General features: G+C 32.5%; 2 protein-coding genes across 15 annotated transcripts in view; both read right to left on the bottom strand.

The window, feature by feature from the left end:
* The window catches only part of lrch3 (leucine-rich repeats and calponin homology (CH) domain containing 3), a 69,599-nt gene extending 63,251 nt beyond the window's left edge, over positions 1–6,348 (bottom strand). For all 14 annotated transcript variants that reach the window (XR_012394154.1, XR_012394150.1, XR_012394149.1 and 11 more), the window contains exon 1: positions 6,025–6,348. Coding sequence is in view for 8 of the 14 variants with exons in the window: in XM_073930158.1 (XP_073786259.1) it covers positions 6,025–6,283 (259 nt within the window). In the remaining 6 variants the exon portion in view is untranslated. The remainder of the gene's footprint in view (positions 1–6,024) is intronic.
* Positions 6,349–9,772: 3,424 nt separating this feature from the next.
* serp1 (stress-associated endoplasmic reticulum protein 1) lies at positions 9,773–13,806 on the bottom strand. Its single transcript, NM_200034.1, is given in 3 exon segments — positions 9,773–10,311; positions 13,302–13,377; positions 13,639–13,806. Coding segments are annotated over 3 exon segments (201 nt in total). The 5' UTR covers positions 13,723–13,806; the 3' UTR covers positions 9,773–10,270.
* Between the last annotated feature and the right edge of the window lie 736 nt (positions 13,807–14,542).

A 14,542-nucleotide genomic window follows, 5' to 3' on the forward strand; every position in this document is an offset into this window, starting at 1 on the left:
CATAACTCTTGTACAGGATGAGTTACCTTTATGATAGTGCTTCTGGAGAAGGAAAAACACACGTCCAAACATGTCTAAAACTCCCTGAACTGTGACAATTTCACCAGTATGTTTCAGCTAAGCAAGCTACTTTGTACTGTAGTAAAGACTGATGTAATTGCATATGCACTTATTTTATAAACATAAATCATATGTTTAACATCTTGTTAATGTAGAATTTAAAGTATGTGCTTGTTGAATTTTTGAAGGTTTGATATTGTAAAATATATAGTACATCAAAAATATGCGTTTTATTATACTGTTGACTTCAGGGTAAATGCTTGCTTGAGAAGTTACTGTATTTTTTTTTATTAATTTCACCCAAAATATATATTTTCTTACTGTAAAATGTTTTATTTTTTTACATAGTTACGTATTAAAAGAGTGAAGATATGTACTAATGTATTAATGCAATTAATACAGTATAATATTTTGGTTTAAATAGTGTTTTGTTACTGATTTATAGTTTTTTGCTGTGGTTTTCACAGATATTTTTACAGTGTGGATATAACTTTTAAGAAATATTTTTATGTAACAGTTTCCGTACTGTCCTTATTAGCCACTGTACATTAATATACACTTTAAATAATGGATAGTTTACCCCAAAATGATGATTTGCCATTCATTTATTCATCCTCAGGCTATCAAAGATATCAACTTTTCTCTTCAGTAACATTAAATAAGAGTTTTAGCTCATAATGTGGTCCTTAATGATGATTCATAACATACAAGCCTTCCAGAATTTTTTGACTCAAAACATTTGTACAGACTGAATATTTGGCTTCATAAGACGTCAATATATTGCCAGTGACATGGGGATTTTCAAAAGTGCCTGTTGCAAAAAGTTATATGTATCACCAAGGCCCCCAGTTCCTGACACTTTTCAAATGTTCTACTGAAGGCAAAAGGTCACATCCATCATCTGTGATGACCTGAGGGAAAATCTGAGGGAAATCTTCACTTTGGGGTAAATTATACATTTAATAAGCAATATTTTGTTCGGAATAATAACTGAAATGTATTCACAGAGGCTGCTGACTAGCTGATATAGCAATAAGATACAGCATATCAAATCTACATGATCAAATCTCTTTAGGGGTCTAAAATGGGTAAACAAATTTCATAATATTGTTATAAATTCATAAAATCCTGCTAAAAAAAACTATTAAACAACTTACTGATGCATTTTATTTTACTTTAGATTTTTTCAGTACCTTTTAAAGGGATATGAAAGTAAAGAAATAATTTTTAAAAATTAAATGCAGTTAAATAGAGAACAGAAAATATCAAGTGTGATCATCATGAGAGTGATCATATTTCGTGTGTGGTTGTTGTGGCATCTTAAAAAATTGCCCAAAAGAAAGCCCACATGATCATCAACAACCTTTCAATACTATTTTGTAACATATGACTAAACAATTTAGGAAGTTCAAACCCAAAACCCTTAATAGGGCCTTGAAAAATCTCCAAATCCACATGATGATTAATAACAACATTCTCTCATCATCTATATATAGATTATTACAGAATTCATCAAAACAATTAGCAAACCTCACAGTTTAAACCAACCTGCTAGATGATCAAACTGGGTGTTTAATCCTAAATCATGATCAAAACCCAACATAAAGATTAATATAAAAATAATAACTTAAAATAGCTTTACCAGATGATGAAACACCTACAAACCAAACACGCTAAAGCCACATGAGGACCAATTTAGCACTTGTATTTGTAACGGATGTATTGGTGTCACTGACTTTGTAAAACAAGTGCGAGTATGGTCACTTTTTGTTTATATGCTTAATTTATATGCTGCATAAGTATATAATATATTTGTTTAAGGGTGCGTTCACATCTGTAGTTCGCTTCATTTGGTCCGGACCAAGGGTAATAAATGATACATTGTTGCATCTTCTGCCGTCTTTGGGTCGTTTTCACACCACACTGCTGGCTTTGGTCGGAACCAGTTGGAACGAACCAAAATGCAGTCATCTGACAAAATCCACATCTCTCATTGGCCAGATGTTGTTGAACATATTTCCTAATCTGCTTATTGATTGGTCAGAATTCACGTGCGGGAAAATGCCAATGAACTCCCGCAGGTAAACAAAACATTTAACTCTGGAGGGACGACTGCGCTGATTGTATCCCTGCTTTAGACAAACTATACATTACGAAAATGAAGCGCGGCCGCGGCTGGAAAACAGTGTTTAATGCATCATTCGTCACTTCAGGAGGAGCCGTGAATTAATTTAGCTAAACTGCGACATGATCATCTTGCGGAAATATTACCAACGATCCATCAGGTAATGTTTTCCCCTCTCTCTGTTAGTAAAGCGCTGTCAACAAATATTTTTCCTCCATATCCCATAATGCACTGCGCATCGGCCTACGGCAGCTGAATTAGTCCAGAACGCGCAGTACTTTTTGCGGTTGGACCTGTTTTAGTACGGATCATATTCTCACCACAAACGAACCGCTCCAGGGTTCGTTTAAAAGCGTACCGAGATCACCTCTTCAAGCAGGTATGCTTATTTGGTCCGCTTTTGGTGCGCACTCGAGTACGATTGCTGCATTCTCACCTGCCCAAACGAACCGCACCAAAAGGGGAAACGAACTCTAGTGCGATTCAACCGAACTAAATAAGGCAGGTGTGAAAGCACCCTAAAGGTGGGAGAAGGGTGTGTATTGTAAATTCTGTACTAGTTCTTATTTGTATTTTAATATTTGATTATTATTCAAATAATCATATAATTGTTCAATAAAATATATTTAAAATTGAATAAATGAATAAATAAAAATAAATTAATACATAAATAAATGGCTCCAAACCTCATATAAACTTGCTGTTTAGGTCTCATAAAACCCAAATCTAATCAAATAAAAAGACTTAATGAATCTGGAACCCACTTTGACAGATTTCTGACAGATGTTCTGAGTTTCCAGTCTCCCATTTGATCCTAAATGTAACACAACCTTCACCTTAAAGTTAAACAGTTAATCTTAACATATATTTGCTCCATAAATTGGATATAATTGTTTAAAGAGGGGATATGTGTGTGTACTTTAAATTATTATTATTACTGCATTAATATTTGAAAAGTTGTATAAATGTAAAATAATAAAACCAAAACAAACAAACAAACAAACATACACGTCTTTGAACCTGTCAAACTCACAAACCTGCTTAACAAGTCCATGAGTCAGTCTCATAAAAACTGAATATAAAAAAAGATTAAATTAATCCCAATTTGACAGGTTTATGAGAGATGTTCTGCGTTTCCAGTCTTCCATTTGATCCTATGTTTTTAACGTACCCTTCACCTAAAAGTTACACAGTGGATAATTGGCTTGTCATATATGTTTGTTTTCAAGAAGGAGAGGGGTGTGTTGTAAATGTTCGGTATAGTTCTTATTTTTATTATTATTGCACTAATATTTCACAAATATAATATAAAATGTCAAATAAATAAAACTAAACAAGCAAAAAAGAAAGCCTCAAGTCAGAGCCTGTGGTCTAGTGGTAAGTGCGTCCACACTCACGGCAACCCGAATTTGATTCCCATCTCGCATCCCGATACTTCCCCTCTCTCTGCTCCTCATGCTTTCCTGTCAATACACTATACTGCCCTGTCTATTAAAGGTGAAAACAACTAAAAATATTTATTAAAAAAATAAAAAGCCTCAAAACCTCATATAAACCTGCTGAACAAGAGCACGTTGGGGTCTGATAAAACTTAAATCTAGAGCTTAATTTGACCGTTTTTTTTGACAGATTTTTGACATTCTGAGTTTCCAGTCTCTCATTTGATACTAAGATTTTAACATGACTTTCGCCTAGAAGTTCTACAGTTGTTCTTTATATATATGCTCCAAAAGTTGTATGTATAAGAGCCGAGAAGTGTTGTAAATTAAGTTATTCTAATTAAGTTATTCTAATATATATATATATATATATATATATATATATATATATATATATATATATATATATATATATATATATATATATATATATACACACACTCACACACACACACACACACACACACATATATATATATATATATATATATATATATATATATATATATATATATATATATATATATATATAAAATTAAGTTGTAGAAATTTGTTTAAGGTGGAAGAAGGGTGTGTAATGTAAATTATGTTATTCTGAACTAGTTTCCATTTTATTATAACAGCAATAATATTTGAAATTCAAATAATTGTAAAATAAATAAACCAAAACAAACACCTTCAAACCTGTGAAACTCATATAAACCTGCTGAACAAAGCCATGTTTGGGTCTTATAAAACTTAAATCCGGAGCTCAATTTAACAGATTTTTGAAAGATGTTCTGAGTTTCCTGTCTCCCATTTCAGGGCAGGTTATTACCACGACCTTCACCATAAAGTTCTACAGTTGTTCTTATTATATATTGTCGATAAGTTGTATATATTTGTTTTTAAAGAGGGAGAAGGGTGTGTATTGACAATTATGTTATTCTGAACTACAGTTCTTATTTTATTATAACAGCATCAATATTTGAAAAATCTAATAAATGTTAATAAATAAACCAAAAAAACACCTCATATAAACCTGCTGAACAAGAGCACTTGTTTGGGTCTTATAAAGGTTAAATCTAGAGCTCAGTTTGACCAATTTTTTGACAGATATTTTGAGTTTAAAGTGTCTCATTTGATACTAAGATTTTAACACAACCTTCACCTAAAAGTTCTACAGTTGTTTTTAATATAATCTTTCAAGTTGTATGTATTTGTTTTTAAAGGAGGGAGAAGGGCGTGTGTATTGTAAATCATATTATTCTGACCTAGTTCCTATTTTATTATAAAGGCATTATTATTCGAAAAGTCAAATAAATGTAAATAAATAAATCAAGCAAAAAATGGCTCCAAACCTGTGAAACTCCTTAACCTGCTGAACAAGAGCCTATATCAAACTTGAATCTGTAGCTCTACTTGAGAGATTTTTTTAAAGATTTTTTACAGATGTTACGAGTTTCCAGTCTCCTGTTACATCCCAAGTTATTACCATAATCTTCACCTAAAAGTTCTACAGTTGTTCTTAATATATACCATCGATAAGTTGTATATATTTGTTTTTTAAGGGGGAAAAGGGTATTGACAATTATGTTATTCGGAACTAGTTCCTATTTTATTTTAACAGCATTAATATTTGAAAATCAAATAAATGGTAATAAATAAACCAAAACAAACCGAAAAACACCTCAAAACCTGAAATAAACTTGCTGAACAGGAGCACATGTTTGGGTCTTATAAAGCTTAAATCTAGAGCTCAGTTTGACCAATTATTTGACAGATATTCTGAGTTTCCAGTGTCTCATTTGATACTAAGATTTTAACACAACCTTCACCTAAAAGTTCAAGTTGTTCTTAATATAAGCCTTATAAAACATAATAAGTTGTATGTATTTGTTTTTAAAGGGGTGGAGGGTGTGTATTGTTATTGAGAACTAGTTCCCATTTTATAATAACGGCATTAACATTTGAAAAATCTATTAAATGTTAATAAATAAACCAAAAAACACCTTAAAACCTGTTAAACTCATATAAACCTGCGGAACAAGAGCCCATGTTTGGGTCTTATAAAACTTAAATCTGGAGCTCAATTTGACAGATTTTTTGACAGATTTTTGACAGATGTTCTGAGTTTCCAGTCTATTTGATCCTAAGTTATTACCACAACCTTCGTCATAAAGTTACACAGTTTATCTTAACTTTAAACCAAACTCAGGCCTGAATATGAAGTGTTTACATTTATTGGACCCGACTGACTGATCATGAGTTCAGACGCCGCACACACCCGTGTGTTTACACCACTCAAACACACTGTAAACTACTGAAAACTCGAACACCAAGACTTAAACTTAGCTTTTGGGGTCAGTTAACGGTTAAAGGGGACGCAATAGTAATAGATATTGTCGGAAAAAACGTTACCGGCCCGGGTGGTGTCGGTCAGGTCGTGTCCGGCGGCGCTCCTCGGGAACTCCTTCAATTTCCTGCCGCTCAGGTTGAGCCCTCCGGTGGCCGCCGCCTCGTCCAGCGCCCGGTCCAGCGAGCGGTTCCAGGACGCGGGTCCAGGGGCATTTGATAATCCGTGATGGGTAGTTCCTCCCGCCGCAATAGCTCCTGCGGGATGGCCGACAGTAAAAGAGGGCACGGCGCTTTCCGCGGAGAGCAACACCGAAGCCGCCATTACACAGCTAACACTCCCGCTGGATCCTCACGGGCCCCACACGAGCGCGGAGAGTGGGGGACTGCGCATGCGCGGGCGCACAGAGGGCAGATAGCGGTATGGGTTGTTACTAGAAGGGATACAGCCGCGGCCGGAAGTTACAATAATTATTTATAAAATTTAAATGTAATTTTAAAGGTAATAGTAGTGTTAAAAACCTAGGATCAAATGGGGGTACTAATAGATCAGTGACCGGTATGGGTTTTTGCTAGGAGAGAAACAGCTAAAACTAAATAAATACATAAATAAAATAAATGAGTAAATAAATTCATAAATTCCTGCATAAATAAAATAATACATAAATAAAATCAATAAATATGCAAATATATAAATAAATGAGTAAATAAAACCGTAAATTCCTGCATATATATAATAAATAAAAATGCTAATATATAAATAAATGAGTAATAAATACCATAAATTCCAGCATTAATAAAATAATTATTTATTAAATAAATATGCAAATATATAAATAAATGAGTAAATAAATCCATACATTCCTGCATAAATTAAAAAAAATAAATAAAAATGCTATCTATATATATATATATATATATATATATATATATATATATATATATATATATATATATATATATGAAATGATGTGTTTGAGACATTCTTCTAGAAACTTACATTATCTGTCACTGTAATAAAAGCATAAATGCAGTGAATAAAAAGTATGTCATCCCGTAAATTTCTAAAACGGACTGATGGTTGGAGTATGTCATTCAATTCGTTCTCAGATTAATATTATATATAATATAATATAATTAATATAATAATTGATATATTATAATATAAATCATATTAATGTCTAATGTAATAATAGCCATATAAGAAAACGGATTAAATGATAAATAAATATAAAAACATGATTTGATTTTAAAATATTTAAAGGAATGTATATGGAAGACGAAACCAGCAAAAACAATAGATAAATAAATACTCAAATAAATAAATAAATGAGTAAAGAAATCCATAAATTCCTGCATAAATAAAACAAATAAATAAACAATTTATTTGTTTATTATTTTATTTATGCAGGAATTTACGGCTTTATTTACTTGTTTATTCATATATTTGCATTTTTATTTATTTATTATTTTATTTATGCAGGAATTTATGGCTTTATTCACTTGTTTATTTGTATATTTGCATTTTTATTTATTTATTAGTTTATCTATGCAGGAATTTATGGACTTATTTACTCATTTATTTATATATTTATTTATGCAGGAATTTATGTATTTATTTACTAATTTATTATTTTGCATATTATTTTATTTATGCAGGAATTTAATGGATTTATTTACTCATTTGTTTATATATTTGCATGTTTTTTTATCATTTTATCTATGCATGAATTTATGGATTTATTTACACAATTCTTAATTTGATATTTATTATTTTATTTATGCAGGAATTTTACGGCTTCATTTACTTGTTTATTTATATATTTGCATTTAATTTATTTATATATTTATTTATGCAGGAATTTATGGCTTTATTCACTTGTTTATTTATATATTTGCATTTTTATTTATTTATTATTTTATCTATGCAGGAATTTATGGATTTATTTACTCATTTATTGATTTGCATATTTTTTTATTTATGCATGAATTTATGGATTTATTTACTCATTTATTTATATATTTATTTATTGTTTTATTTATGCAGGAGGTTATGGATTTATTTACTCATTTATTTATATATTTATTTATGCAGGAATTTATGTATTTATTTACTCATTTATTAATTTGCATATTATTTTATTTATGCAGGAATTTAATGGATTTATTTACTCATTTGTTTATATATTTGCATGTTTATTTATCATTTTATCTATGCAGGAATTTATGGATTTATTTACTCAATTATTAATTTTTATTATAAAATAAATTATAAAATAAATTTTATTATTTTATTTATGCAGGAATTTACGGCTTTATTTACTTATTTATATATTTGCATTGTTATTTATTTATTATTTTATCTGCAGGAATTTTTTTTTATTTACTTATTTATTAATTTGCACATTATTTTATTTATGCAGGCATTTATGGATTTATTTACTCATTTATTTTTATATTTATTTATTGTTTTATTTATGCATGAATATATGGATTTATTTACTCATTAATTTGCATATTTATTATTTATTTATGCAGGATTTGATGGATTTATTTACTCGTTTATTGATATATTTGCATATTTATTTATTATTTTATCTATGCAGGAATTTATATACTCCTTTATTAATTTAAATATTTATTATTTAATTTATGCAGGAATTTACAGCTTTATTCACTCAATTGTGTATTTATTTATGTATAGTTTTCGCAGGATTGTCCTCCATAAATGTACACTGAGTTATATGATTTAATATAACAACGTGTGTGTTTGTGTGCATTTGTAAATTTGGGTGTTTTATACACGTTTAATCTATGATAAAATGTCCCTTTGTTATGTAGAAAGTTATATATATTAACAAATAAAAAATATATATATATTTAAAAGCACATGATCTGAAATAAACTCATTTAAGATATATATGATAATTGTGATGCATGTAAAGTGATATTTTACTTTGAACATATATTCTTGCAACTTTTATATAATTGTTAAATCCCTGATGAAGTGTGCCGTAAAACAAATAAATCCTGATCTTAAGTTAATGTATTTTATTCGAATGTCAAATAGTCTTTAATTATTTACAATTTTCTTGTTCTATGATTGAATAACTCCAGCTAATATAATCAAAGAAACTCAATTTATATAAATGCAAACTGCCCCCTATTGGTCAGTTATAAAACCAAGTGTTCTACTGAGAAAACCCTTAACACAGTTCTTTTAATAAAGCAATTAAAACACACACTGTATAGTACATCAATAGAATTAAAATCAAGGATTACCACAATATTCTAACAACGCAAGAATATTTGCATCAGTTTAATATACACTTTTATTAATGTGTTTTAATGTTAAAAGACGTACGAGTCTTTTAAAACAAACTGTTAATAAAAATAAAAATATTATCAAAATAAAAATATAAAAAATATCTTTTTTATATTATATTTATAATATATATATATATATATATATATATATATATATATATATATATATATATATATATATATATATATATATATATATATATATATATAAAATTTATTTAATAAATTGATATATTTAATAAAAATATATCAAAATACTTTTATAAAACATCCCACACTAAATACAGCCCTTAAATCTGTAATAAGACACAAACAATAATACTTTCAAGAAATTCTCTTCTGATAATCGGACTTAGCCAATAATGCGTATAAAATATTAATTTGTTTTGGCATTTTACCATAGACTCTAAAAAAATTTTAAAAAGCTCATGAACAAGTGATGTCACACGTTTTCACATACCAAAAATAATTAAATAAAAATAAGACATTTTAGTTGTCATGTTTTCTTTATTTTTCCACGTACTCTACATTTAAAACTCAACATGTGGACCTTCATTTCTTTGAGCGAACAGTCAAAGAGCACATATTCAGCTCTAAATATAGAGGAAAATCCAATAAAGGTGCATAGTACCAAATATTGCTAACAAGTAACACGAACTGGTCCAAAACCTAGAACACAGAAGATATAACGCAGCATTTCATGAGGGGGTTTTTTCCACAGAAAAAAGTTCATTCGAAGTCTTGAGTTTATTGCTTCAGACAGCATGGATTCTGCAGCAATGTTAATAGAAATCCCACACTGGAATGTTTCAGAAGAGAATGTTCCTCCAGCTTTTGAGTAAGGCACAGGAGATGTGTGTTGTGGTGAGAAAAAAAAAACCTTGAGACGTAGAAAGATTAAATAAGAGAAGCGGAATGGTCGAGATCTTCAGACAAGCCATGAAAAAGAGGACAAACTGCTGTACACTGCTGATGACCGTTCAGCTCACATTCCCATCCTGATGCTCTGAATGATCTGGAATATCGCTGGAGAAAGACAGAAAAATAAGATTAGAGAACTGAATATTTTACATTCGGGTCTTATTTATGCATTCCTATGTGTAGCCTCTATTATGCGGTGCAGTCTTGGGGTGCTTTCACACCTACACTTTTGTTTCGGAATGGTCTCGATTGCTCAGTTAGCGCGGTTCGTTTGGCATATGTGAACAGGGCAAACGAGTGATGATCTCCCGGTAATCTCGCGTCTCCCTCCCGGTCCTCAAATAGGCATCGTCGCGCACCCTTCTCACCCCTCCCCACAGCATCTCTCTTCAGACACGTCGTGCGCGCACCCTGTCAATCACCACCAAACCACCACCTCTCCTGACAGCTGAGCGGGACGCTGCAAAATAAACCCTGACACTCTGACCAATGTGAGGAGAGTTTACTCACACGTGACTTGTTTTAGCTCTTTTGGTCCGATTAGAAACTTTGCAGTGTGAAAGCGAACCGCTCCAAGAGCAAAGAGCAACAATAGCCCCTTTCACACATACAGACCTTTCCGGAAAATTGCCGGCAATTTTCCGGAAAGGTTGTATTTGTGAACAGGTCCTTTTTGAAAATACCGGTAAATTCGTTCTGGCTATTTTCCGGAAAGAGAAGTTGTAACATTACCGGCAATTTGCCGGAATGCTGCGCTGTGTGAATGCAGAAGGAAGATTCCCGTAATAAGCGCGTGCACGTCTAGAACGTGCTGACGTGAGACGTCTGCTCTAGCCAATCACAACAGTCAGACGCATTTACGTCCGCGCGGTTTGTGAGGATAAAAGCCTTTGAATATTTTTCCAGACACATTTAGCTGCTAGAAGTTAGTCAGATCACGTTTATATGTTCTTCTTAATGCCAACTGTGTAAATAATCATCGATGAGATGCTTATGATAAGCCGTTGTTTGTTTACGTTCGTGTGCCTGTGAAACAGCCTGTGAGCGCCTGCACACGCAAATATTATGAACATCTCGACATGCGAAAGTGATCCTGCGAAAGTTGTTCACAATATTGATCATCCACAGAGTTTGTAATTTAGTCAAATGTTTACAAATACAAGCGCAGCCGTTTAAAGCTCATTTGTGGTGAATGATGTCAGAATTTACCGGTATTTTGGAATGGATGTGTGAATGCTCTTTTCCGGAAAATTTCCGTAACGTCCTCGCCTGTGTGAACAGCGCTTTTTTCAATATACCGGTAAAGTCTTTCCGGAAATTTTCCGGATATTTACCGGTATCACTGTGTGAAAGGGGCTAATGTAACAATTGTAATCTCTGTTTCGGAACAACTGAATCGATTCACAGGTGTGAAAGCACCCTTAATCAGGATACAGGACTGTGTATTGACCAATTGTTGAGAGGAAATTCAATTTATAGGGATTTTAGAAGAAATTGCATGTTCGGGATACCCCCGGGATCCTTCAAACAAAATTCAAGGCCTTTAAAGACCTTTTTAATACCATTTCTAATGAAATTCAATGCCAACTAAGTACCCATTCAGTAGATTTACATACCATTCGGAAATATATTCTTGCGGAAGATTTCTTTCTATCAAGAAGTATCGCTATAAAGCCTGGTTTATACTTCTGCGTCAAGTGACCGGCGTAACCCACGGCGCAAGCAACACGCATGGCTGTGCATTTATACTTCTGTGCACTGTCTCTGTTGGTCTGCATTAACACTTCTGAAACGCTAGTTGGCAGTGAGGTGTAAATGTTCCTCTGTGTCGAGTTTCTTCGCTGCTGTTTTGCTTTTCCTAAACACTTCCAGGATGTACAAGTGGCTCAAACTCGCTCATTTTGAGGCAGGAACCAGCGGACGTGCAACAACTTTAACTATGAGGTAAACACAAAACAAAACTTTCCATCCGGAGCTCCTTTAAGGTACTCCACACTTGTAAACAATCGCTCCATCTGGCTTGCACCATTCGCGCAGCTCTCGGTCCCGCCCAGACTCGTCAGCGATACCAAGCCGACCAATCACAGATCTTGCGCTACGCGTTGTTGCAACGTGTATTTACATTTTTTGAGAGGTGCACGTCAGCGATGCCTACAGCCACGGCGAAGGGCTATGCGTCAGCGCCGTAGCATACGCCGGCGTTTGACGCACAAGTATAAATCAGTCTTAACAGCCGAGAGGAGAGGAAAAGTCACGTCAGGAGTCCAAATGGGCCACAGCGAGAGAGAAATAGAGTTTACTTCCATTCTCTCAATCGCAGTAAAGGAGGAGCTTCTGCTGTAAGTGTCAGTGAAAGACTATCCAGAAAACACACGCAGTGAAATTATACAGTTTCTGTGTTTTTAAGTAGTTGGAGTGTTGTAAGTTCTCGTGCTCGCCTCCCTCGCCATAGTAGCCAAAGCTACGGTGACGCACTTTCTGCAATGACATGGAGCTCGGGATGCACTCAACATCACGCTGCATGAATTTTAAAATTAGCCAACATTAGTAACAGTTAGTTTTGTTATTGTATGAACTTTAATCCTAGGAACGGCAAAAATAAATAAAATAAGACCTTTGTAACGGAATCTAAAACTTTGTATACCAACTTCAAGGCCATTAAGGCCTTAATTTGAGATGATCAAATTTAAGACTTTTTTTAATGCTTTTAAGACCCTGCGGGTACTCTGGCGTTAGTTATTTCTGTTTAACAATGAATTAATGCAAACGCACATGAAAAAGGTATAGTTTTAAAAACTTGCACTTTTAAATAAATATAGTGCGCATTAATTTCCCTTTATCAATGATCAAATATTATGAAACTAGCTTAATAATGACTTTAAAATACTTTATCAATATTGAGTAGGATGAAATGATAGTCATTTTAATGTTGTCTGTGGTCATATATGCAGTTTGTTACTTTAATAAACAGACTAACGAAACAAACTTATTGCTGATTGAGTATTTGAATAAAAAAATTAATCATTAAACTCAAATAATGATCACTTTAGTGTATTTCAATCCTGAAAATGTGTGTTTTTGGGTTGTAAACTCACCTGATCCACATACTACAAAGACAAACAAGGCAAGCAGCCACGGTCCCACCACTGCCTTCTCTTCTTGAGTGCCTCTCTGATGAGAAAATATGAATATTAGCACATTAATAAAGACTTAAACTACGTGTTAACGTGTCAAGAAAATAAATAAGGCCAAATAAACACATTAAACCTTATCTAATCAACGATAATAGTCGATTAAACAGCTACCCAGTGTGATCTAACATGAATATACAGGGCTAGCGTTTACAGCAACGCAAATAAAGCAGCAAAATAACATTTTACATCAAATAATCACCAAAGTAAGAGCCATAGATGGGTAAAAGCTGTGATTTACCGTGGATTTGGCCACATTTCCCCTGAGAGTGATGTTCTTGCTGTGTTTCTCGTTCGCCATGCGAATCCTCTGTTTGGCCACCATCTTTTAGGATTATTTAGTCGCTTTTAGAGCAAAACAATGAAGATCCAGGAGGCTTTGTGATCAGTTGACGTGTGATTTCGGACTGATGAACTGGTTTAGTCTACGTGTGCATATGAGAAACTCACTCCACCCACGAGACGTGGACGCTTTGAAAGAGAATAAAGGCGTCGCATGATTGACAAATAATGGGTGGAGCTTAACCCGCGCTTGAATTCCATTATTATTTATTTGTTTCTAATTTGGTCATTTTCAATGCACAACTTCTTGTTAATGAGTAATAAAGTTACGTACTGTCATTATTTATTGTGTAATTGATATCAAAGACGCTTTAATCATAGAGTTGCTATCGCGTGGTAAGTGATACTTTAATCATCGCTGAAGACGGGGAACCAATCATAGCTGTCGTTTATTTTTAGAAGAAATTAAATAAATAAAAAATATATATATTTGGTTTTTTTTTTATAATTAAATAAACGTTACTGACGAGAATATTCATACCGTCTATTGTTCATACATGTTAAAATGTTAATAATTAAAATAAATTGGGGATTTGAATGCATTTAAATTGACGGAGCGCTAACTTGAAGGAAGATTGTTTTTCATCGCAAATATATATTAACATGCCATAATGCATATTTTTGCAATATTTATTATCATTAATCATGGAAACATGATTTTAATCTACTATTCTAATATTATTTACTAAACTATTCGTATTTTTACGAACCTGTCCAACAAAATATAAATTATATATATTTTTAAAAACTATTCCATATTATGTTTAAAGACGAGACTTGTTTAATTTGCTTTGATATGTTAC

This window comes from Danio rerio, chromosome 18 (genome assembly GCF_049306965.1).
Source record: "Danio rerio strain Tuebingen ecotype United States chromosome 18, GRCz12tu, whole genome shotgun sequence".
In the NCBI taxonomy this organism is placed as follows: domain Eukaryota; kingdom Metazoa; phylum Chordata; class Actinopteri; order Cypriniformes; family Danionidae; genus Danio; species Danio rerio.